This window comes from Neovison vison, chromosome 1 (genome assembly GCF_020171115.1).
Source record: "Neovison vison isolate M4711 chromosome 1, ASM_NN_V1, whole genome shotgun sequence".
Lineage (NCBI taxonomy): Eukaryota > Metazoa > Chordata > Mammalia > Carnivora > Mustelidae > Neogale > Neogale vison.
In genome coordinates this window covers 311,216,816-311,238,479 of record NC_058091.1, presented here as the reverse complement: position 1 = coordinate 311,238,479, position 21,664 = coordinate 311,216,816, and the positions used below count along the sequence as shown (strand labels likewise).

Sequence of the window (21,664 nt, the reverse complement as noted above, 5' to 3'; positions counted from 1 at the left end):
GAGCCGCATCTCCTCTCGCCTCGCCTGTTCTCTGCTCGAGAAGGCGCCATTAGCAGGAGGCTTCCCAGCATTCGAGCAGACAGACCCCGGCAGGCCTGGGCGGCCCTCCCCAGACGTGGGGCCCGAGCAGAGCCCAGAGCACACATTCAGGCTAAGATGGTGTCGGGCCCAGACAGGAGAGCCGTCCGGCCCGGAGCTTCCCTGGCCCGCGGCCCCCAGCAGGACCTGACTGCAACTCTGCGGTTGGGCTCCCAGCCCCCGGGGCAGCGGCAGGAATCGCCTGCCCCGTCCCGTCATCGTCGGGCTGCAAAGGAGGGCCCCAGCCCTGTTAGCATCTCACAGCCAACTCAGTGAGGGGAGGGAACCTTCAGGACCGGAGCCGGGTCTTGCCCAGCGCAGGCTAGTGTGGACTCCGAGTGTCCTTGCAGTTTGACTCTCGAGCGTTCAGCCGGAAGCCCGGGGCCGTCTGCAGGAACCCACAGACTTCTCGGGATGTCCTCCCCCACCTATTAAAGTCTGTTACTCAGATTTATGACATCGTGAGATGGCGTTCATGACCATTTGCAAAGATTATCCAGAATCCCGCCCTCCAACACACCCTGAGCTCCTATCTTCTCCCCAGGTCTCTTCTGTGGGAATGCGCCATCCTCACAAAGGAGAAATCATAGCGTGGGTCTAGGCTTCATGCTTCCTTTGGGGTGAAGCAGATCTGCTTATTTCACAGTCTCATCCACGATACGGATCATGGCGGCGTCACGGTTCGCCTCCCCCCAGAGATCACTTGACTCTTAGGTGGTTTATAGTCTGTCCCTGTCGCAGCTCAAAACCACACATTATCCTTAAAAAGCTCTCCTTCCTCTGAGTTATTCTCTCTCCTAATTTCTCCGGAGTGGAATGAATGAGTCAAAGAACATGAGTGGCTTTGGCTCTTGATCTTTGTGGCGAAGGGACCTCCCAGAGGCGGTGCGGCACAGACCCTGACCACTTCTTCATCTGTCCTTGTGCTTCTAGGTCACCGAGGAGACAAGCCTCGTCCTCCAGACCCTGGGCTACACGTGCACCTGCAGAGGAATAATCAACGTGAAAGGCAAGGGGGAGCTGAAGACGTACTTTGTAAACACAGAAATGTCACGGTCCCTTTCCCAGAGCAACCTGGCGTCCTGAAGAGTTGCCTTCACTGGGGCAAGAAGACTGTATTTGGGGGGAAGGTACAACGCACTTTCTGACCGCAAACTTTTGTCCCTCGTTTTTGATGTGCGTGCTCTGTTCTGTCCTATGGGGCCTTTTCAGACTCGTTCCTATGACCCTGGTGGCATTTCGTTTGGTGTGTGACGTGTGCCCGGACCGCTCTGCCACTTGCACTGTGCTTACTCCGAAGCAGAAGGAAGAGGAGTGTGTGTTACAGGAGAAACGCGTTCGACGGACTCACAAAGACGGCGACGTGAAATAATCAAAAATTCTTAAGGCAATAAAACTAGGGGGTGTATATTATCTTCCGGTGCATGTTCTTTTCTGGAAAATATGGTAGCTCGCCAACCGCATCTGCTAGTCTGATATTAAACACACAGTATTTGTGAATAAGTTGATTTCTGTCACCCCACAGGGGAGCTGACTGTGTTCACCCACGTGTCTCATCGCCCGTGGCTGTCCGTGGGCCCCAGCGGGACCCGTGGTCCTGTTGCCTTGCTCTGTCGCGTCCCGTGCCATCCGTCTCCAGGATTAGTTCTCACAACCTAGAACCAGTTTTGTACCAAACGCGTCTGATGTTTTGATGCCATTGTCTTTTGTAAAGTTGATTCATTAAAAGTTTTATGTACTTTGGTTTAGAATCTGTATCTTCCCCCACCCCCCACCCCCCATTCTGCCCTCGCCTATGGGTTCACTCCAGAACCGGGATTTGCTTTCCCTGCTCCTCTGACGGTTGTGGCAGAAAGAGCTCTCCGGAAGCAAAGGTTAACATATCCTTGAGTGATTCAGATCAGGACGAAGTCCGTGAGGCAGATTCCTGATTCTGCCACTCTCTGGAAATGCTCCGTGGGTCCCACAGTCTGGTTTTCACTTGGCATCTCTGGAGAACACTTCCTGGGAAGTTACGGTAATAGTGAAAGGATTCTCTACCGGCAGCAATGCCCTCTCTCTCTGGCCACGTGCTCTGGTCTGCAGCCCTCACCGCAGGCTGTGGGAGAATAAGTTGGCACTGACTGTGTACCTCAGAAGCCCACCACAGTAGTTTGAACTCACCGGGAGAAGCTGCCAGGCCCCAGAAGATACCTGTTTATGTCTGAGGAGGCTTAAGAGGGCACAGAGCCAAAGTTCCGCATTTTTGAAGAAAGAAGACTTGGGGAAATTTGTTCATGTAAATCCAACTCTAGAGTTTGAGGGCTTTTCCTTCACATAAGGAAACCGTACTTCGCCAAAGGGCGACAGAGAGAGCGATCGTGCAGAACGGGCTGTTAGAAAGCAGAGCTACCGGTGCCGATCGGGTTGGGCACGCCGGCTTCTCCTCCCAGCTCAGGGCAGGCGTCTGTGGGGCACGGAGGACCCCCGAGCTGTCAGGGACAGCTTGTTCTTGGGAACTCAGACCCAAAGCACAAGCCCTTGTTTAATTCCTGACTGGTCGCTTATGGGCTGTGTGGCTGGGAGGGTATCTCTCCTTTTCTCTTTAGGGGTATTTCCTCTTTGATAGCTTCGGGTCTGAGTCAGAGAGCTAATGACCGAGAGAGAGCCTGGCAGCTACCCCCAGAGCCATCGCCAGGCCAGGATTTTGACTCCGACTCAGGTGTCAGGACAGGCCTCCATCCCCCAAGTCGGGGGGACATGACTTGGTCCGTTACCTGCCCCGGTCAGGGATTTTTTTGATCCTATAATTACATCTCAGCACTGGCCTCCATACACCGAATTCTCATAAAGGTGACGGAAGGAAGAAAACGCATGTAAGGGCCCCTGTCTTCGCTCTAACAGCGATCGGAACTAGGGAGCCCTGGGGTTCCCGTGACATGAGACTGGCCTTCTGTGTCACTCATAATCATGGTCGGCAGCCATATCCCGGGGGTCCTTACTCCCTTAGAGTCCTCAGCACCAATCCCAGGCCACGTTAGGTCACTTCCTCTTAGCGGGCACCCACCATTGAGTGACTGGCCAAGCGCACTTAAGCATGGCTCTCTGCCCCCACCGAAGATGTGCTGAATTTGATGAAAAGACCTCAAAAGGAGACTTATTTTTTCCCAAAACTGAACTGCCAGGCTTACCAAACTAAACCGTTTTTGAGCTCTAAAGCAATCGAAGTCATTATCAGAGTCCATCTTGCAAAGGTCTGCACACACCGATCATTGAAGTGTGGTCCCCGACCAGTGGGGGCAGAGCCTCCCGGGCACCCGCACATTTCCTGACCCCAACCCAGACCCGCCGTGGGGACTGTTTAGATAACACGTTCTCCGGGAGACTCTGGTCCCCAGTCTGAGCCCCCCTGTGCTTTCCAACGGACAAAATGGGTGCGGAGAGGCCCAGGGCCTTGTTCAGTCTTCTCAGCGACCAGTGGCCAAAACAAGCCTAGATTGCAGACCGGCCGGCTCCTTAAATCCGAAAGCATCAAGTCTTCGTAATAAGCTCCGAAGTGACAAACATTCCTGTGAGCAAACCCTGCGGACGGCCGGCAGCCCAGTGACCTTGGTAGCAAGCAAGCTTCTCTGCTCAACGCTTTCCTTAACCTTCCAGGCTTGCAGAAAGCTCTCTCTCAGGAAAATGGCTTGCATGCGGCCCCATTAAACCTGCAGGGTTGCCTACAATTGTTTAGAAATGTCTGCGTTGTCGCAAATCCTCCACGATGCTCCTTGTCCTCAGTGTGTTGCGCTTTCCTGAGTGCAACCTCTCTGCCTTCCAAGAAAGACCGACTAACCATGGATATTGGATACATCGCAACAAATTCTTTTATTATGTTTCCCTTTCAGAAGGTGACTAGGCACTCATTGGCTTTAAGTTGTTGAAGTCCAGATGCCAACAGAAATATATTTAATTTTTCCCTGATACCTAAGGAACGCGAGACCTTTTGAAACCTTGTCCAGCTCAGGCCCTGCTTTTTAAAAGTAGGGAGTAGAATCTGACTTTAAAGATTTTTTTTTTTTAAGATTTTTATTTATTTATTTGACAGAGCGAGACCACAAGTAGGCAGAGAGGCAGGCAGAGAGAGAGAGAGAGAGGAGGAAGCAGGCTCCCTGCCGAGCAGAGAGCCCGATGCGGGACTCGATCCCAGGACCCTGAGATCATGACCCGAGCCAAAGGCAGCGGCTTAACCCACTGAGCCCCCCAGGCGCCCAGAATCTGACTTTAAATAACTGAAAATGACTTAGTTTGACACAGATTTATTGTAGTCAATTTCAGATGAAGGCATTTCTTAGCGATGCCTCGTCTTTCTTAGTAGTCATGAAGAAAGTAATTTATAAAAATTTTCATAATCCAAAGTTGATAGATTTTCTATTATATTATTATAAATAGAGCTTAAGCTACCCAAGGCAATCCCAAATACACTACTGCTATGCGTTCGGGAGGAAAAGTAATAAAAGATACCTACAGGTGGAAACAAAACACGTTTCCAAAAGAATAAAGAAATATACGGGAGCCACTCGGCCTTGAAATTGTCAACAATTCAGTGCCATATGTCCTTAGAGAATCAGAGCAATAAAACCAGCCATAGGGGAATCAGCAGTAAAACGAATTACATCACCTGCTCATTAACCACTAAGCCGTGGGAAGTTCAATTGGATGGGTGTGGGGTGATCTCTTTCAAAGACAGCCGTGCACTAAAAATATAGCGCATACCTTAATACTTGAATAAGTTTCAAATTATCTCCAAAATAAACATTTCCAACTTGGGTTAGAAGCAGGTGTTTCCAAAATGAAAACCGTCCACACGAACAGCCCAGGCCTCCCGTGTACCTGCCTTCGGACCCCTGACTCCCACACACACTCCTCACGGACCCCTGACTCCCACACACACTCCTCACGGTTTGGAATTCCCTCTGGGAAGAGGAGGAAACGTGGGCTCCAGTCGGTGGAGTGATGGGCTCTGTCCCCGTGCCGCTGGGAGAGGCAGGAGCGAGAATTTTACCCAAGGCTCTCAACCACCAAAGCCCAGTCTCCTCCATGACCTGTGGCGAGGGGGGACGGCGGCACTGCTGGCGACAGAGGCCACCCAGACCTACCAGGGTCCTGTTCTCACCCGCACGGACCTGTTACTCACGGCTCAGGCCTCTGGGCCAGGGGGATGTTGTGGTATCTAGAGATCACTTATTGTAAAAAGAGATACCATATCGCCTCCTGGAGGAAGGTAAACCCAGGCAGCCGTGGTTTCCATAGCTGGTGAGCAAGGGTGTGCATGCCCCTCCCGGAGCCCCCCTGGGGTCTGAGGAACCAGAGAAACAGTGAAGAGTCAGCAGACCACGGTCAGGTGGGAGCACTTCCCTTTTATTCCGGTGCTCACAGGGATCGGTCTCTGGCGTCATTTCCGCAGACACGGTCCCACGAGATTTCATCACATTAAAGGCCTCTGGCCAGGGTCTTCACCGTGGCCACATGAGGAAAAGGGGCTCCGGGGCCCATCCCCCCACTGTCCAGGTGCAAGCCGCTTCAGGCCAGCTCCCTGACCCTCTGATGCCTGACTGTGCCACCCAGCGGTCCAGGCCCCAGATGGGGCGTCAGGCAGGAGAAATGTGGCCAAAGCCAGGCGTCTTGATGCTGGGGATGTCATTCTTCCTGTAGAAGTCAGCCTTCACGTGGTTGACACGGCCATGGTCCCGGATCAAAGGCTCCACGGGCTGGTGTATGCGCCTCCCATAGACTGAGGACATCAGCACTCCCACAGGCCGCTGGCGCTCCTGTCCAGGGGCACCAGAACACGGGGTCAGCTCACACCTCCCTGGTCACAGGACCTACCTTGCGTCCTGGAAGCCATCTCCGCCTGGCTCACCCACACACCTGCAACCCTCTCCAGATGGGTTCTTAATGCCGGCGACCCCCTACTATGCAGACCCTGTCCCTTGTGCTCAGAGCCCCTCCTCGTCCCCAAGTCCTTCCCGTCATTCAGAGGAACGGCAAAGACCTTGCGCTGGGCACCATCTCATCCTTCTCACTTCGGGTTGTGTTCTTCCCTCCCTCCCCTCCCCCCATCCTCCTGCCTGGCCCTCTCCAGCCCCACTTGCCCCTCTCCCTTCCTGCCTCCTCTCTCTCTCCAAAACACATCTTTTCACTATTCACGTTGTCATTCCCGGCACCCCCATCTCCCCTGAGCGCCCCCAGACTCCCTCATCCCGATGCTCCCCTCATCCCCACAAACCCCCACCTTCCCAGCCCCCCTTATCTCCCAACCCCTTCCCTTCCCAGCTCCCCAGTCTCCTCCCACTTTCCCTGCCCCCTTAAAGGGCTTTATTTCTCTGCGAACCACTTACCACAACCTGGAATTCAGTTTCCTATGTGTATGACAATTATTTTGCTATTCCCCCATAGGAATATCAGCTCTAAGCGGACAGGGACTTTTCAGGGCACATGGGGCACTCAGGATCTGGGGTCGATACTGGTATTCTTATGACAGGGAAGCATTAGCCGACTTGGAATGAAGTCCCATATACAAAAACAATAGGAAAGCACTTAATGTCTGGGACTTAAATAGTAACACCTCATAGTTCATCATTGAATTTCCCATCGAAATAAAGGTCCGTTGGAAGTGACCTGGCAGCATTCTTATCAAGAGCAGCCACGGGCAAAAACCCTCTGACCGAGAAAGAAATCCCAGCAGAGGCTCTCACATTACGAATTCTGCGCGTTGTAGAAACGATGATGATATCGACTCGGCATCTGGCTCTTAATAAACATGCCGTCCTCGGATCAGACTCCGAGGATGCAAAGTCCCGAGTGCTGAGGGTACCAGGAGGGTCTCACCACTAGGAGACGCACAGCCTCTCCACCCAGCACCTGCTGCGACACCGACCTCCTCTCCCTGGGAACTGGGAGTTTGCGCCTGCAGCTGCGCGCACGCCCGGGCACCTGACCTCAGGCCAAGCCCTCCTAAAGGAGGAGCTGCCCTGTACGTGGAGGTTGGAGGCTGGTGCCTAAACTAGAGAGGTTATTCCTGTCACTCTCCCGGGGTCCGTGAGAGGACGGTGACAGCCAGGACTCGGAAGTTAAGCAAAAATCGGCTTTATCTGTTGAAAAGAACTTCTTAGTTTGGCCTTCATTAAGTTGTTAACTAAACAACACAGTCCTAAAAACAAATACACAGAACCAGAAGAGGGGGAGCTGGGAGCAGCAGGGTCTCAGCCCCGGGGGGCGGCGCGGGAGGAGGGGGCTGCCCAGGAAGCCAGAGCGCACTGTGGAGTAGAGGCGTGCACTCATAGCCGATCTGTTCACGCTTTGTCCACGGCCCGGCTTCACCTCACCTCCTCATTCACGTGAAGTCCCAGGCTTTTTGCGTGTTCTCTGTCATCTCGGTGCAGTTTCTGATTGTAGCCTGGGCTCTTGTTAAAGACACAGTCGTACAGGGAGATGATGCCTGTCTGGGGAGAAGAAGAGAAAGACAGGCCTGGGTTCACTGGACGGCCGGGCCACGGCGATCCTTGTGGAGCCTGGACGCCAGGCTTCTCCCCGGTGGACCGTGGAGATGTGCGGTTTCCTGTCTACACTGAGTAGGTGCTCAGGAAGCCCAGCCCAGAGCAGACCCTGGACGATCAGAGCAGGTCCCCGCGAGGCCCCGTGAGGCGAGGACGTCTCCGTGGCGCTTTCCTTGCTCCTCCTCTACCCCCCTCCGTGACCCAGGCCCTTGACCCTCCTGCTCTCTGACTCTACCACTAGTGCACAACCTGAAAATAACAGCAATCCACCTAATTGATGTGTTTTTCTCCTTCATTTCCACCTTTCTCATATTTTTCAAGTTTTCTGCGATAAGCTTGTACTGCTTTAAAAATTAAACATAATTGAACACTGGGACAATATAACCGAACAGAAGTATCTGTAAGTTGCTAGCCAACGGCGGGGCACCGAGTACAAACCCCTCTCCACAGAAATATTTCCTTTAATCAAATGTGGTGGCTCTAATGAATGTCATTCCTAATGCATGTAGATATATATATATCTGATCTATAATACATATGCATTTCGAATATACGCACATACGTCAGACAGATATAAAAATACGTGCACACGCAAAGCTTTGATGTATTAGAAAATTACCCCGCTAACAGCTTTCATCTGAAATATCTCCATTTTTCTATCCCAAATTTCTCTTGATACAAAAATTCATCTGCCTTATCTGGTACCTAATAAAAGGAAAAGAAAGCCATGTGTCAGCTCTTCTTTAATCTTCACGTGTAAGTCAGGTCTGTCCTTTACGTCCCTCCAGCCAAAGGCCAGCGGCCCCGGATCCTCCAGCAGCAAACCCAGGCATTCCGTCTCGCTGGCATTTGGGGGCACGGGGTATCTCGCCTGCGCTTGCTTGCCTGCTGGTTTTCCCCAGGAGTCATCCTAGAACAATTCCCTCCTGCTCCAGGATGCGGAGGTAGAAGGCAGACAGTGAACAGGACACATGGCCTGGGCTCGGCCGGCTGGAAAACGTAGACCACCCATTCTCACCGACGGCGGGACTCCGCAGGGCTGGGAGCAATGGAAATGCCACAACAAGATACGGCTTCAACCCCACCTTGACAAATCCCTCACGGGTCATCTCTCCTGAGCCAGACATGCTACTCCTGCTGGGGGAGTCGTAAAGATGGCTCAAGACCCCGGGCCACCGTCCTGGTACAATTAAGCAGCTAGTAAGCAAAACAAGGTGAAGCTTGTAGCATTACTTTAGTTTCCTAAGAATTCCAACGGCAACACGCCTGTGGCACTTATTCACGGGTTTTGCCTCAGTTCAGAATCACTCCAAGTGACTTGGGCAGGAGCTGTCACCCTGATGGCCATTTAATGAGGCCACGTTGCAGCTTCTTGTTGGTACTGTCCTCTGTCACCTGCTGGGCTCCTGGGTCTGTTCATGCCCTGGGTTGGCTGGCCCTGGCCTTCACTTGTCCTGAAGGACACCTACAGTTAGCTCATAAAAACAAAAAGCCCAAATCTGCGAGGTGGTGATACCTGATTCCATTCTGGGTACTGTAAAAATCAGCTAGCTATTTGCGAAAAACAATAAACTTGGGTCTTCATAGTCCATTATCATGAAAAGTCAATTCTGGATGGATTAGAAAAAACAAGTGAAAAGAAAATCCATAAGGGACCTCCTACACATAAAAGCAATGGGGAAAATGTCACAAAGAAAACATCAATCACTTTGGTTATGTAAAAATCAGACATTTGATAATCAAATAAAACTAGGACTTTTTCAAAAACCTGTAGGACGGGTGGAAAAATCTCGGCGTCTCGAACATACCGTGTGTGGGATTGTAGGGTGTCCGCAGAAGCTAGGGGCTTTGGCCGGCTGCTTGCTTCCAGCCTGGAGAGGTTAAGCACAGGTTGCAGCAAGCCTCTGGGGGTTAGCCACCAGGCCAGAGGGCCCTTCAGTGACACAAGATAGACTCAAGTACACCCCCCACTCTAGCAGGATGGTGGGACATAAATGTCCCAAAGGAGCGAATGCTGGTCTCTACAAGGCGAGGTACCATGATTCAGACCCTTCCCTTTGGGGTTCAGAGCAGAGCTACTGGCCTGGCCGGCTGAGCCCAGCAGGCAGACCCAGACAGCAAATAGCCCATCACGCCCACACCATTCCCTTACACGCAGGAATTTGAGCTGGACTTGTGGTCACAATCTAGATGTCCCATTGTCACCAGAATCCCTCCTGGCCTGGCTGACCCTGCGAAGTGGGTGTGTTTCAGGGACAGCAGCTGCAGTCTGCAGCAGAAAGACCTGCTCCCCAGGACTGAGCCCCCTGGGGGGCAGCTGCGCCCTGAGAACGCTGGGCCACAGATGAGGGGACCTGCGGTGAGCCTCAGTCCCTGCAGGGCGCCGTGGGGATGGCCGGCGGAGCGGGGTTCTGATGGACAGCCCTGTGGGGGCCGGAGATGGGGGGACTGGAGGAGGGGGAGGGGCCGAGCACAGGGAAGCTGCTGGCTTGTGCTGTCCTCCTGTGCAGGTGTTTCCAACCCGGCTTGACCCTCCTGAACTGAGTCAGCCCCTAGGGGGTTCCTGACAGACTCCGGCACAGAATGAGAAAGCAATCGCTGTGACCTGAACGAAGGAGGCAAGGTTCCTTCCCTTCCCCCCTCCGGGGGAGCAGCCCACTGTGATGTGCAGCGTCACAGACGACTGCCCTCCCCGTCCTCATCAGGTCTCCTAAAACACTCCTTAGAAGCAGCACTATGGGGCGCCTGGGTGGCTCCGTTGCTTAAGCAGCCGACTCTTGACTTAGGCTCAGGTCACGATCTCCGGGTCATGGGTTCCAGCCCGGCGTTGGGCTCCTGCAAAGCCTACCTCTCTCGGACGCTAGAGCAACCCTGATGAGGGACCTCCTGCACCCACGAGGTACGAACGGTCTCCGCTGTGCAGGGGTTTTGCACATCCACCACTTTCCAGAGTAAAAACGGATTTTTCCGTCACTGAAAAACAAGCGTGGGGGCCGAGGTGCGGGAGACCCACAGGCAGGCAGCCTCGCTTAGCAATGTGACTGTGCACTTCCTGCACCTCATCAGACCAGAAACCTGTCTTCTCCTGAATGTTAATTATTAATCTCTCTTCTTTCTGTTTGTCTTTCGTTCCTTCGCAGTCTGAAACAAAACCGCATTAATAAAAACCAACCCAGACTTAGATGCCGCCACAAACCGGGGCTTCTGCGCTCACTGCTGTTTTGCGATTAAAATCTCTCAAGAAATGTCCTCTCGCACACGTATCATTGTTTTTGAAAAACAAAGTAAAATGACCCCATTTGTTGTCTCTCCGGTGACCTCCCTTTGTCCCTTTGCATTTTGAGTATTGTTAAAATGTAGCACGGTCTCGCCCTGGGCGTGGGGTCTGGCACCTTGCCTTCAGTTCCCCCACGGTGACCCTTCCTCCTAACATGGCCAAATAACCCCTCCGTCGCCCTGGGCCGAGGCCGTGGGTAGAGTGGAGACCTTCACTTTTCAACCTCCAAAGCACATTGCTCTGACCATCGGACAAGGCACCCAGCCAGGGCAGGACTAGAGGCAAGGAATCCCCTTAGAGGAGACCACAGGCTGAGGATGGAAATAAGGTCATTAATTAAACAGTTGAAGGGAATACCCGTGGAGCAACGGAAGTATGCACAAGGTACGGTGGCACCAGAGAGGAAAATTCAGCATCTGCTGGGCTCAGGCAGGAAGCCTGTGTGGCGCAGTCGCGGGAGAAAGGGGGTCACACCCCGTACCGGTATGGACAGAGCCCCAGAGAAGTCCCCTCCCTGCATGTTACGTGTTGAATTGCATCCTCCAAAAAATTCATCCGTTGACATCCTAACCCCCAGGGTCTCAGAAGGTGATTTAGAAATAAGGACGCTGAGGACGTAACGAGTTAAGGTGAGGTCGTACGGGGGCAGGGTGGGCCCCTCCTCCAACAGCACCGGTCTCGTTATTTATAAAGTTCAGAAACCGACAGGGACACGCAGAGAGAGGCGATGTGACGAGACACAGAGAGACACAGAGGCCAGCGGCCGGGAGCAGACTCTCCCTCGCGGCTTCCAAAGGAGCCGACCCTGCCAACACCTTGACTTGGCCTCCAGCACGAGGAGACAGTGAATTTCCATCGTTTAAGCCCCTGGCCTGGGGTACCTTGTTATGGCAGCTCTAACACACCCCCTTGATAGCGAGCAGGAGCCATCTTTTGAACAACGGAAAATAAGAATGGAGCTAACGCATTCCGCCCCAGGTAAACTGAGTCAGTAAAACGTTCAACCCAATCAGACGGTGGGTCGACATCACCAGTATTCAGTTCTGCTCTGCTCCTGACTCCCCAGAGGGTGACTCTCCACTGCTCCCTTGGGCGAGGGAAGCCAAGTGACCAGTTCTCAGCAATGACCTCTGAGTGGGGGTGACATGAGACTCATCCTGTGGGCCCCTGTGAAGCTTCCTGCGAGGTGTCAGCAGCTTCCTGCTGGGGGCACTGGGCCCAGCAGATGTGCATGACCTGCAGAGGTCACACACACTCTCACACCAGTAAGAGGAGGAAGATCTCCAGCGACCCGAACCCGAGTCCTTTATCTTCTCCTCTCTCTCAGACCGTTTAGATACAAACGTGCTGTCCACTGTCCACCCAAACAAGGTACTAGGAAAAAGGAAATTGATACATTTCTCTCATGGTACTGGGGCAGGAGTCATGTTATGTGCTCACTGAACACACTCTCTCTTCTGGAATAAACAGAAGACTGCAGTCACCAGGTGCCATCACAGTTAGGTTGGGGCCAGGTGACAAGCCCTGGCAAGGAACTACAGGGGAAGCCGGCAGGCATCACCTTCCAGGTCCATCAGAACTGTCACGCGTCCTCCATGCACTTCCCTTGCTCTGTGGCCAGCAAGTTCAGAGGCTCCAACAGAGAACTGCAAGTTCCCAAAGATCCGCACATCTGCAACCTTGAAAAGAGAGAAGCCTGGTTTCCCAAGTTACTGTCCTAAAAAAGCTCTCCGGACAAAAAAGACCTGACCTGTAGCATTAGCTAATTTCCACAATGGAAATACACTCACTGTGCCTGATGCCGGGCTTCCAACTGAATGCAGGGTTCAGGCGAAATGCTAAAATGTACGAGCAGGCTCTGACACCAACCACGGGTAAAGACCGTCAGGATTCAGGGTCTGTTTATCTCCAGAGCACATCCCCGCCCACCTGGACTGAAACGGGGACCAGGCTATGGTCGGGCTGCTTTCGTTTCCTCTCTTTGTGGGCGCACGAAGGCTCTCGGGCACTGTTTGCCGTCTCATGGTGATCCAAAAGGGTTTCTTTTGATTCATGGGGACCTCACTTTGACTTCTGATCAGTCTGGTGCTTCTCCCCAGGATGGCCCAGCGGTATGTGAAGCTTAATGAGGACACCTTCATTAATATTAACATCATTCAAAATTCCACTCTCAGAAGAACTGTATTATCAAGGACACAGTGTTAGCTCTTAAAAGGACAACACTCAGTTCTTCTCTTTGGTTCCTCTGGCAAAGATTCTGTTTCCTTTCCTGGTGCATTAAGATCACAATTTTGGAAATGGTCGTAACTTTTCCAATAATCTGAAAATTTTATCAGTATATTAAGAATCCTAACAGAAGCAGCCTTGTTGAGGTGTTTTCTACAGTACTTTTAGGGGATCTCTTGCTGGCAGTATTGCCCAAATCCAGAGCCCTGGAACCCGCCGCCTTCACCCCTGTGTCAGAGTGAAGGAATACCGCCCTTTCATCCCGTGTGTTTCCTACACACACGGCGTGTGCGTCAGGGCTTCTGCACACCTTGTCACCAAGAGGAGGCTCAGAGCGCTTGTTCCCACTTCTACTGATGCCAGCCCCCAGCGTGCCCCCAGCCCCTCACAGAAGAAAGGGTGATCCACGGGTGCTGAAACTTGACCAGGTATATGGGGGATAAGGCTGTTCCTTTTCCTGTGTCACTGTGCCGCTCCCAAGGGGATGGATTTGAAATATGCCTAAGATACGATGTTACATGAAAAGGGCAACGGCACATACATACACACAGCTGAGTGATGCGCGATTGAACGTGTTCTTGTAAACACAGTTGGACACACACCGCTGCATTCATACGTGCACAGGACTTCTGCTAGAAGGACGCCTGTACAGCCTCTCCCCTCACCCCTTCCTCCCTCCCTCAGGGTGACCTGCCCCTCTTTGAGCTCTACCTGCCCTGGAAGAAGACGCTCAGCCCCTCCTCTGGCCCCCACAGGCCTCCAATTTTCCAGGGCAGGGCACCAGACAGAGAAGATGCAGCGAGCCGCCTTCAGGAGAAGCAACCTGTCCGCTCCCGGTGTCGATCCCTGAGCAGCAGAGCAAGGGCCAGGGAAACCCAGGCAGCAGGTTATGCCAAATGGACCCTCTATGTAGTCTAAGAGGCTAATCTTGTAAGTCCGTGACTTATCCTGGTTTAAACGAACGTTGTGTCCCGACCCTGCACGCCCCCTCCCTTCGGGCAGCCTGTATATATCAAGGGCCAGGGACAGAGCGGTGACAGCAATCATCCCTGGCCTCACAAGCTCAGACTTCAGTGGGTGAAACAAGCAGCAAGATCACTAAGTAAAGCGTTCAGAGCGCTCCGTCGGTGGGTACTAGAGTGTGCACCAGAGGGAAAAGGGCAGGGAGGGGGAAGGAAATGTCTGGGGGGGTGATAATTTCATTCAGCTGGAACTCTTTTTTTTTAAGGTTTTATTTATTAGAGAGAGAGAGAGAGAGCAAGAGCAGGGAGAGGGACAGAGGGAGAAGCAGGGTCTGAGCTGAGCAAAGAGCCCAATGTGGGGCCAGATCCCAGGCACCTGGGCTCATTACCTGAGCCGAAGTTAGATGCTTAACTGATGGAACCACCCAGGTGGCCCCGCTGGAACTCTTTTTTTTTTTTTTTTTTTTAATTTATCTGGCACAGAGAGAGAGAGAGAGATCACAAGTAAGCAGAGAGGCAGGCAGAGAGAGAGGGGGAAGCAGGATCCCCGCCGAGCAGAGAGCCTGATGTGGGACTCGATTCCAGGACCCCGAGATCATGACCTGAGCCGAAGGCAGAGGCTTAACCCACTGAGCCACCCAGGTGCCCCTGGAACTCATTTTTATTGCAAGGCGTGTGGGTGAAAGGGTCTGGCTAGATTTTAAGAAGTAAAGGGGCACCAGAAGTGGAGCTTACCCCTCTTACAGAGCCCCTAGGAGCGGCTGAGTGAGCACGGCAGGTGTGCTCGGTGCCCAGGGATGAAGAGGCTCCATCAGGGGTCTGGGGGTGCCTGGCTACTGAGCACCTCCTACACACCAGATGCGGGCACAGGGCCGCCCGACATTCCCCTTTACATCTCTGGACAGCCAATATGCATCGTTTTCTCTACAAAGTGGCTGGCTGCATTTGGTGAAGGGTAATTCCCCCATAGGAGAGCCAAGAAACAGCCCCCTGGCTTCCCTGCCTCCACCACGCACTGAGAAGGAAAGTGGGCTAATCTCATGAAAGTCAGGGTGAGGCTTTCCGAGCCAAGCTTCTCTGGAGGCAGAGCTCTCCACAGCCCGGCTTATCAGGAGGGAAAGCCTATTCTAAAACCACCTAAGTTTTTTTTGTTTGTTTGTTTGTTTGTTTAATGTAGCTCTTAGACTTGGAGAAATTTAATAAAATCCTTCATAAAAGGACATTGTCCTTTGACTTAGCTTTTCCATTTCAGTGGCAGAAATGTTGCACAAGGCAGAAGAAGGAAAAAAAATAATTTTAAAACATCATTGAACTGAATCCGCCTTGCTGCCCCCGCAACAGTATTTTATAGGAAAAGCCCAGGCTGCTAGTGCCCCCTAGGGGACAGTATGGGAATTGATCACATTATAGCAGGCAGCTTTAGGTGACAAATTTGTCTTGGGATCCAAAGCATCAGTGGGGCTTTAAATAAGTGTGCTGCATTGAGAGCCTTAACGTTGGGCTCTCCCAGGGAAGACCCTTAGATTAGAAGCCCCCAGAATGACACTGCCTCACCTGGAAATCTCTGACATCAAACAAGGGTCAGGGGTCTAAGACACCAGCCGGAAACTAACCTTCCGTGGAAGGAAACTCACATGATCACTAACAAAAACAAATAGTAATAATCATAGCCCTACTTGCATGGGGCTGATCACGTGCCACTTTATACTCGTGAATTAAATTAACTCTCATAATTGCTCCCTTGATGCGGTACCAGGAGTACTGCCCATTCATAGGTGGGCAGAGAGACACGGGGGTTGTGACTTGGGCAGTCTGCACAGCTGCTCTCATGGAGCCAGTATTTTTAACCAAAGGTTCCTTGGCCTGTGCTACTACCTAACGAATCACTAAGTGTGTTCCACAGTAAATGACTTAAGAGCTAATTCTGCCACGTTTCTTCTCAGCTTTGAGTGTGGCCTGGGTTTACAGTTCACTGCAGCGCAGCTGAGTTCTCAGCAAATTTGTGATATGAAGCTCATCCTCTTCAGCCCATGCGATCTCCTGGTAGAGAATCAGCTCCAGCAGTCCCCCAGCTGATTAATCACATAATCCCCAGGAGCACATTATTCCCCCCAGCAGATTAAATACCGGCTCACATAATCCCCAGGAGCGTGTTCTTACCGGGTACTCTGAAATGCCTTTTGTTTTTCTTGCTGCTTTTAAGGTTCTTTTATACAGGTGTTAATATTTCTACTACATCATTTTCTTCTGTGTGACACTAAAGACTTCAGGACTTGAATTTGCCTGTGACCCCAGTTATCAAAACTGTACCGAACTGGTTTTTCATAACATCTGCTTTGCATTCATTCATTCCAAGGCCCATCCCTGTCTTCCAGGGACAGTAATATATCAGAGCAGGGGGTAGCAAATGTTTTGTGTAAAGAGACAGTCACTGTTCTAGGCTTTCAGGTCATGGTTTCCTGTGGCAACTACTCGAGTCTGGTGGTAGCCACAGACAATACTAAATGATGAGCATGGAACTGTGTTGGAATAAAACTTTATTGAAACCGGCAGTGGGCCATATTTGGCCCAAGGGCCTTTGTGTGAGGACCTCTGAATTACAGGGGCATAGCTCTTACCTACTCCTGATTTCCTTCCAAGTACAGAGCTGTGGGGACCTCACAGCTCAGACATCTTTCTGCGTCTTGGCCCCAGAAAGGTAGAGCCACATATGAGATTGGTGAATTTAGGAAGAATAAAGACCTTCCATGCCTGACTCTGCTCTTTTTCTGTTGGCAGCACCTGGCCCCCAGGGGCTGGGAGTTCAGCTCTACTTTTTCTGGGGCCCACAGCAGCAGTGGCCGGATCAGTAAATCTATCTGGTTCACAGCGTCAGTGTCCGGGGTCAGTTTTTACCCAGAGTCCTTAGCAGTAACCTGCAACCTGGCTTTTAGCTCTGACAGATCCATATCTTGACCCCCATCTGTTTTAGTCTTTTATTTTATTTCTCTATAGTCTCAAAGTGGTACGTAACAGGACTCCTCAAAGGTACACATAAAATGATGTATTTGTGACTTTTTTTCAGACAAAATTTATGTTCTCTCAATAAACCAGCATGGACCAACTGTAAACATCGAGATTCCTGGCCTTTTGGCTGGTTCTCTCATGCTGTGCGGAAAGCTCTTCATGAATCACAGATTGGCAGTGATACAGGTTTTGCATGCTTAAATTGTAAAATTCATTTAACCAATGAAATTATTTACAGATAAAAGTTCTTTCAAAAATAGGCTAAGGGGGGACGCCTGGGTGGCTCAGTTGGTTGGACGACTGCCTTCGGTTCAGGGCGTGATCCTGGAGTCCCGGGATCGAGTCCCACATCGGGCTCCCAGCTCCATGGGGAGTCTGCTTCGCTCTCTGACCTTCTCCTCGCTCATGCTCTCTCTCACTGTCTCTCTCTCTCAAATAAATAAAAAAAATAAAATAAAAAATAAAAAAATAAAAAAAAAATAGGCTAAGGGGAGGAGAAAATATGAGGCCCATCGTGGCACTGAGGTAGGGCAGCATCGCTCCAAATCTCCCCAGTGTTTACCTTCCAGATATTCTGGTTTAGGAACACGGCAACTGGGGCTGCAAAGCCAGGGGTGCGGCGGATGTCCCCTTTCTTCCTCTGTCCTTCTGTCCCTCCATATTGGTCAAAGCCAAACAGAGAGGCGCTCACAGATATGAGATCTTCCTGGCCAAGGGTTATGTGTTGGCCTGCTCGGGCTGCTTAAACGAAGCACCCAGACTAGGCAGTTTAAGCAAGAGAAACATACTGTCTCACAGCTCTGGTGACCGGAAGTCTGAGATCAAGGTGTCCACCAGGGCTTGTCCCTCCTGAGGGCCATGAGGGCACAGGCCGTTTCCAGCCTCTCTCCTTGGCTAGTGGAAGGCCATCTTCTTCCTGTCTGTTCCCCACCGCCTTCCATCTGTGGGTGTCTGTCTCTGGATCCAAATTTCCCCTTTTCAGAAGGATACGAGTCATGCTGAATGAGGGCCCCCCACGACCTCATTTAGTTGGATCACCTCCATAAAGGCCCCGGCTCCAGATAAGGTCACATTCTGAGGTGCCTGGGATGGGCATCTAACATGAGAAATCGAGGAGGACACAATTCAACCCGGGACGATTGTTCAGAAAGCTCTGCTGGTGTCTGTAAGGCTAAGCCCCATGACGTTCTCTTACATTCCACGGGTGGCCAGTCCTCCGGTGTGTGCTGACTGACCTCAACGGGGATTCACCTGGGCTCTAGGACTTGTGGGTGGGGAGGAGAGAAGGGAAGAAAGGACACATCCCACATCCTGACACAGCATGAGGGAAAGACCTATTCTCTTCCCAGGCACTTGGCTCCCCCATACCCTCCCTGAGCCACTCACTGTGTCTGCGGGCTGAGCGTCCTTGGAATAATGATGCTCTGCACCCTGAACCCCAAGACACACTGGAGACAGGGAAAATGGCTTCACAAAGGAGTAGAGGTCCTGACAAGTTCTGAATTTGCTTCTCTTCCTGCCTCCGCCGCAAAATGGCCTTCCCAGACCAGCAGGCTTTCCCCAGGAGGCCAGCGGGCCTGCTGGAGCGTGGCCAGATTCTAATGAGGGCTCGATGCCCTGCTGTCCCTACAGGCAGCTGTCCAGATCTGCCTCCTGGTCATCTTCGGTTTGCAGGAGGGCTTTCCATCGCTGTCTGTACCTGTGACTTCTGGGGTACGGTCGCTGTCACGCTGACCCCGGAAGGAGTCCTGTCTCCCACCTCTGTGCAGCCCAGGTGCTCCCAAGACCCTCCTCTAGATCCAGGGCAGAGGGGTCACCTTGCTGCTCCTGCTAGTGGTCCTGGAAGCCCAGGGGCTCCCCAACCCTTCCCCTGAAAACACTTAACCTAACGCACCCCCAAATAGCTCAGGATACCAGGCTGAGCATTCTCGCACCCCACCCTGCCCTGTATGCCCAAACCCCAGCACCCCGTTCCAGCTGAGCATACCCATCCCCCAACACACGCGTGTGCACACACACACACACACACACACAGAGCTCAGCCCCAGCCCATCCTTTAGGTCGGGGGAGGTCCACCTTATTCTTGCGGTCGTGGTTGCTGTAATCTTTGGGGTCCAGGTGCCCCAGAGGAAGGCTGCTCTCCCAGCTTCCTTCCCCCTGTGACCCTGACGCCCCCTTAACCTGTCCTCAGAGGCTGTGCAGAGCTGCACCAGCCCCCACCCCCCACCTCCCAATACCCCTAGCAGGCTAGCCCCCAGAGCCCCAAGCCAGAGTTGCCGCCCGGACCCTCGGACTGTCCCAAAGTGTAGTCCAGGCCTGCAGCACCGCCCCCTCCCCCATCCTCCGGCCTTCTCCCCAGCCTCGGTCCCCGCGGTGAGGCCCCAGCCGGGTCTCCGCCTGTACAGCTCCACCCCAGCCCCACTGCGCCGCAGGACGGCCTCGCCCCCATCCCGCCTCCCCGCAGGCCCCCTCCCCCGCTCTGCAGTCCCCTCCTACCCCTCCGCCCCGCCCCTATCCCTCCTCTCCTCCAGGCCCCTCCCCCGCTCTACAGCCCCCACCACCTCTCCGCCCCGCCCCTCCCTGGCTGCGAAGCCCCGCCCCTATTCCTCCTCTCCTCCAGCCTCCCTCCTCTCTTCCTTCCCCCGCCTCGGCCCCCCTCCCCGGCGGTGAAGCCCCGCCCCTATCCCGCAGTCCACCAGCCTCGGCCCCGCTCGGCTGCCCCGCTCGGCGGCCCCTCCCGCCCGGCCCGCCGCGCCCGCGCGCGCGGCCCCTGCCCCGTGCGGCTCACCCGGCTCTGGCGGGAGAAGTAGCTGTGCTCCTGGGGGTCCAGGCGCCGCGGGGGGACGTAGCTGAAGGCGGACAGCGCCGAGAGGGGCGGCAGCCGGGGCTTGCCCCGCAGCGTGGCGGCGGTGATCTCCTCTTCGTCGTCCTCCAGGCCACCCCGGTCCAGCGGCCCCGCGCCCGCCGAGGTCGGGCCCATCCCGCCGGCTGCAGGCAGCCGGGCGCCCGCGTTCGGCGTCGCCTGGAAACCGAGGCCGCGCGGGTCGGAAGGGGCCCCGCGGAGGGGCGGGGCGGGGCGGGGCCGGCAGTGGGGGGAAGGAAGAGCCCTCCTCCCCCCCCCCCCGCCTCGCCCCTCCGCCCCGCACCTCGCGCACTGTCCGGTGTTTCCTCGGGCGTGCGTCCTCGAGCCCCAGCTGCAGAGGCGGCTGCGTCGGGGCTCCGGGTGGTGGAGGCCCCGGGATCAGCGCCTCCCAACCCGCCGACCCTCCTCCACGCCGCGCCGGCTCGTTCACGCCAGACCACCCTCTCGCGGGGCAGGTCCCGACCGCGCCCCGACCGCGCCCGCCTGCGAGGCGCCTCCTTGACCCGCGCCGCAGGTGCGCCCGCGGGGCTTCCAGTCCGCCGGTAGAAGGGAGACACAGCCTAAAGGGGGTCTAGAGTGGCGCCGCCCCACAGAACGCGATGGGGCCACGCGTGTAACTTGAAACTTTCCCGTAACCACGCCGAAAAGGCAAAAAGACAGGTGAAATTCGTTGTAACGCTATATTTATTTTACTCAGTTTGTCCAAAACATGATCATTGTAACATGTTACTAAGCCACAGTTCCAGGGCAGGGTGCCGGCCTGCTCGGTGGTTACGGTATGGCCAGGGGAGGTGTGGAACTCCAGGAATTAAATCCGTGCGTCGGTGGCTCCTGCTGGGGCCTTAGCGCCCCTCTGCCCACGTGCTTATACTCTCTAGATCCGAATGCTGGCTCCCTAGGCCTGTTCCCTTGGCTGAAAGTTCGTGGAGCAGAAACTCCGGATTCATAAGAGGGGTGGGGGGCAACAAGATGACCAAGACTGAGGAAGTACTTTAATCAGGGTGCTTGGCAGAAGCCAGCCTCTGTGAGGAGGTCATAGTGCAGCAGACTGTAATGAAGAGCCCAGCTTGCCGCAGGCTGCCAGAAAGTCCCTTCCAAGCGGTGGGAAGAGCGCCTGCGGGGCCCCTGAGGCAGACCAGTCTAGATGTGTTCCAAGGGCAGCAATGAAAAGAGGGGGGTGGAGCTTCATGAGGAGGAGGAGGGGACTGGGAGCCAGGCAAGGTGCGCTGGTAGGGGGCGAACCAGACTGAAAGGTCTTTGGACGGCCTTCTACCTTCTCATCACCCCCTCTTACTAGGAGTCTCTGTAATTCCTTGACGCAGGCTGGGGGCTAGGGACCTCTCAGGCCAAGGGACAAGGTGGCACCTGGTGTCCCCTAGAGGTCCTGGGCAGGACTATGAGTCACCACCCTGTCTCATGGACCCCCAGGAGGTCTGAGAACCCCATGGGCCTTTTTTTGCCCTAATTCGCACCTCTTTGCTCCACTGGCAGGACAGATGAGTTGCGCACGAATCAGACAAGGGTTAGACACCATTCTACGCTGTCCTCAAGCTCCAGGGAGCGTCTCATGAGAGGTTGTTCTGTCCTCAGAGCTTGGAGCCAGAGCACCACCACCTCTCCTGTGTGTGAAGTGAAGGAAAATGTCCCTCATCCTTCCCCCCATGGGGAGAAGTGCTCATTAAAAACACCAGCAAAGAGGAAAGAAAAAGTGCTTATACTCTATTACCTTTCG

At 53.8% G+C, this 21,664-nt stretch overlaps 2 protein-coding genes across 2 annotated transcripts in view; one reads left to right on the top strand and one right to left on the bottom strand.

The window, feature by feature from the left end:
* Window positions 1-1,821, top strand: part of ADCY2 (adenylate cyclase 2) — a 406,092-nt gene extending 404,271 nt beyond the window's left edge. Inside the window, exon 25 of the mRNA XM_044234016.1 lies at window positions 1,012-1,821. Coding sequence (XP_044089951.1) covers window positions 1,012-1,164 — 153 coding nt within the window. The 3' untranslated portion in view covers window positions 1,165-1,821. The remainder of the gene's footprint in view (window positions 1-1,011) is intronic.
* Window positions 1,822-5,439: 3,618 nt separating this feature from the next.
* On the bottom strand, window positions 5,440-20,049 carry C1H5orf49 (chromosome 1 C5orf49 homolog). The gene is made up of 3 exons (XM_044233862.1): window positions 19,858-20,049; window positions 7,428-7,544; window positions 5,440-5,870 (listed from the first exon to the last, which is right to left on the bottom strand). The coding sequence occupies exons 1-3, from the start codon at window positions 20,047-20,049 to the stop codon at window positions 5,691-5,693; spliced, it is 489 nt and encodes a 162-aa protein (XP_044089797.1). The 3' UTR covers window positions 5,440-5,690.
* Between the last annotated feature and the right edge of the window lie 1,615 nt (window positions 20,050-21,664).

Excerpts from the sequence above, each read along its gene's own strand:
- C1H5orf49 (XM_044233862.1), bottom strand. The coding sequence starts at position 20,049 with ATGGGCCCGACCTCGGCGGGCGCGGGGCCGCTGGACCGGGGTGGCCTG. Across the intron at positions 7,545-19,857 it reads ACTTCTCCCGCCAGAGCCGG|ACAGGCATCATCTCCCTGTA; the intron begins GTGAGCCGCACG and ends TCTTCTCCCCAG. Across the intron at positions 5,871-7,427 it reads GACTTCACGTGAATGAGGAG|GAGCGCCAGCGGCCTGTGGG; the intron begins GTGAGGTGAAGC and ends GCCCCTGGACAG.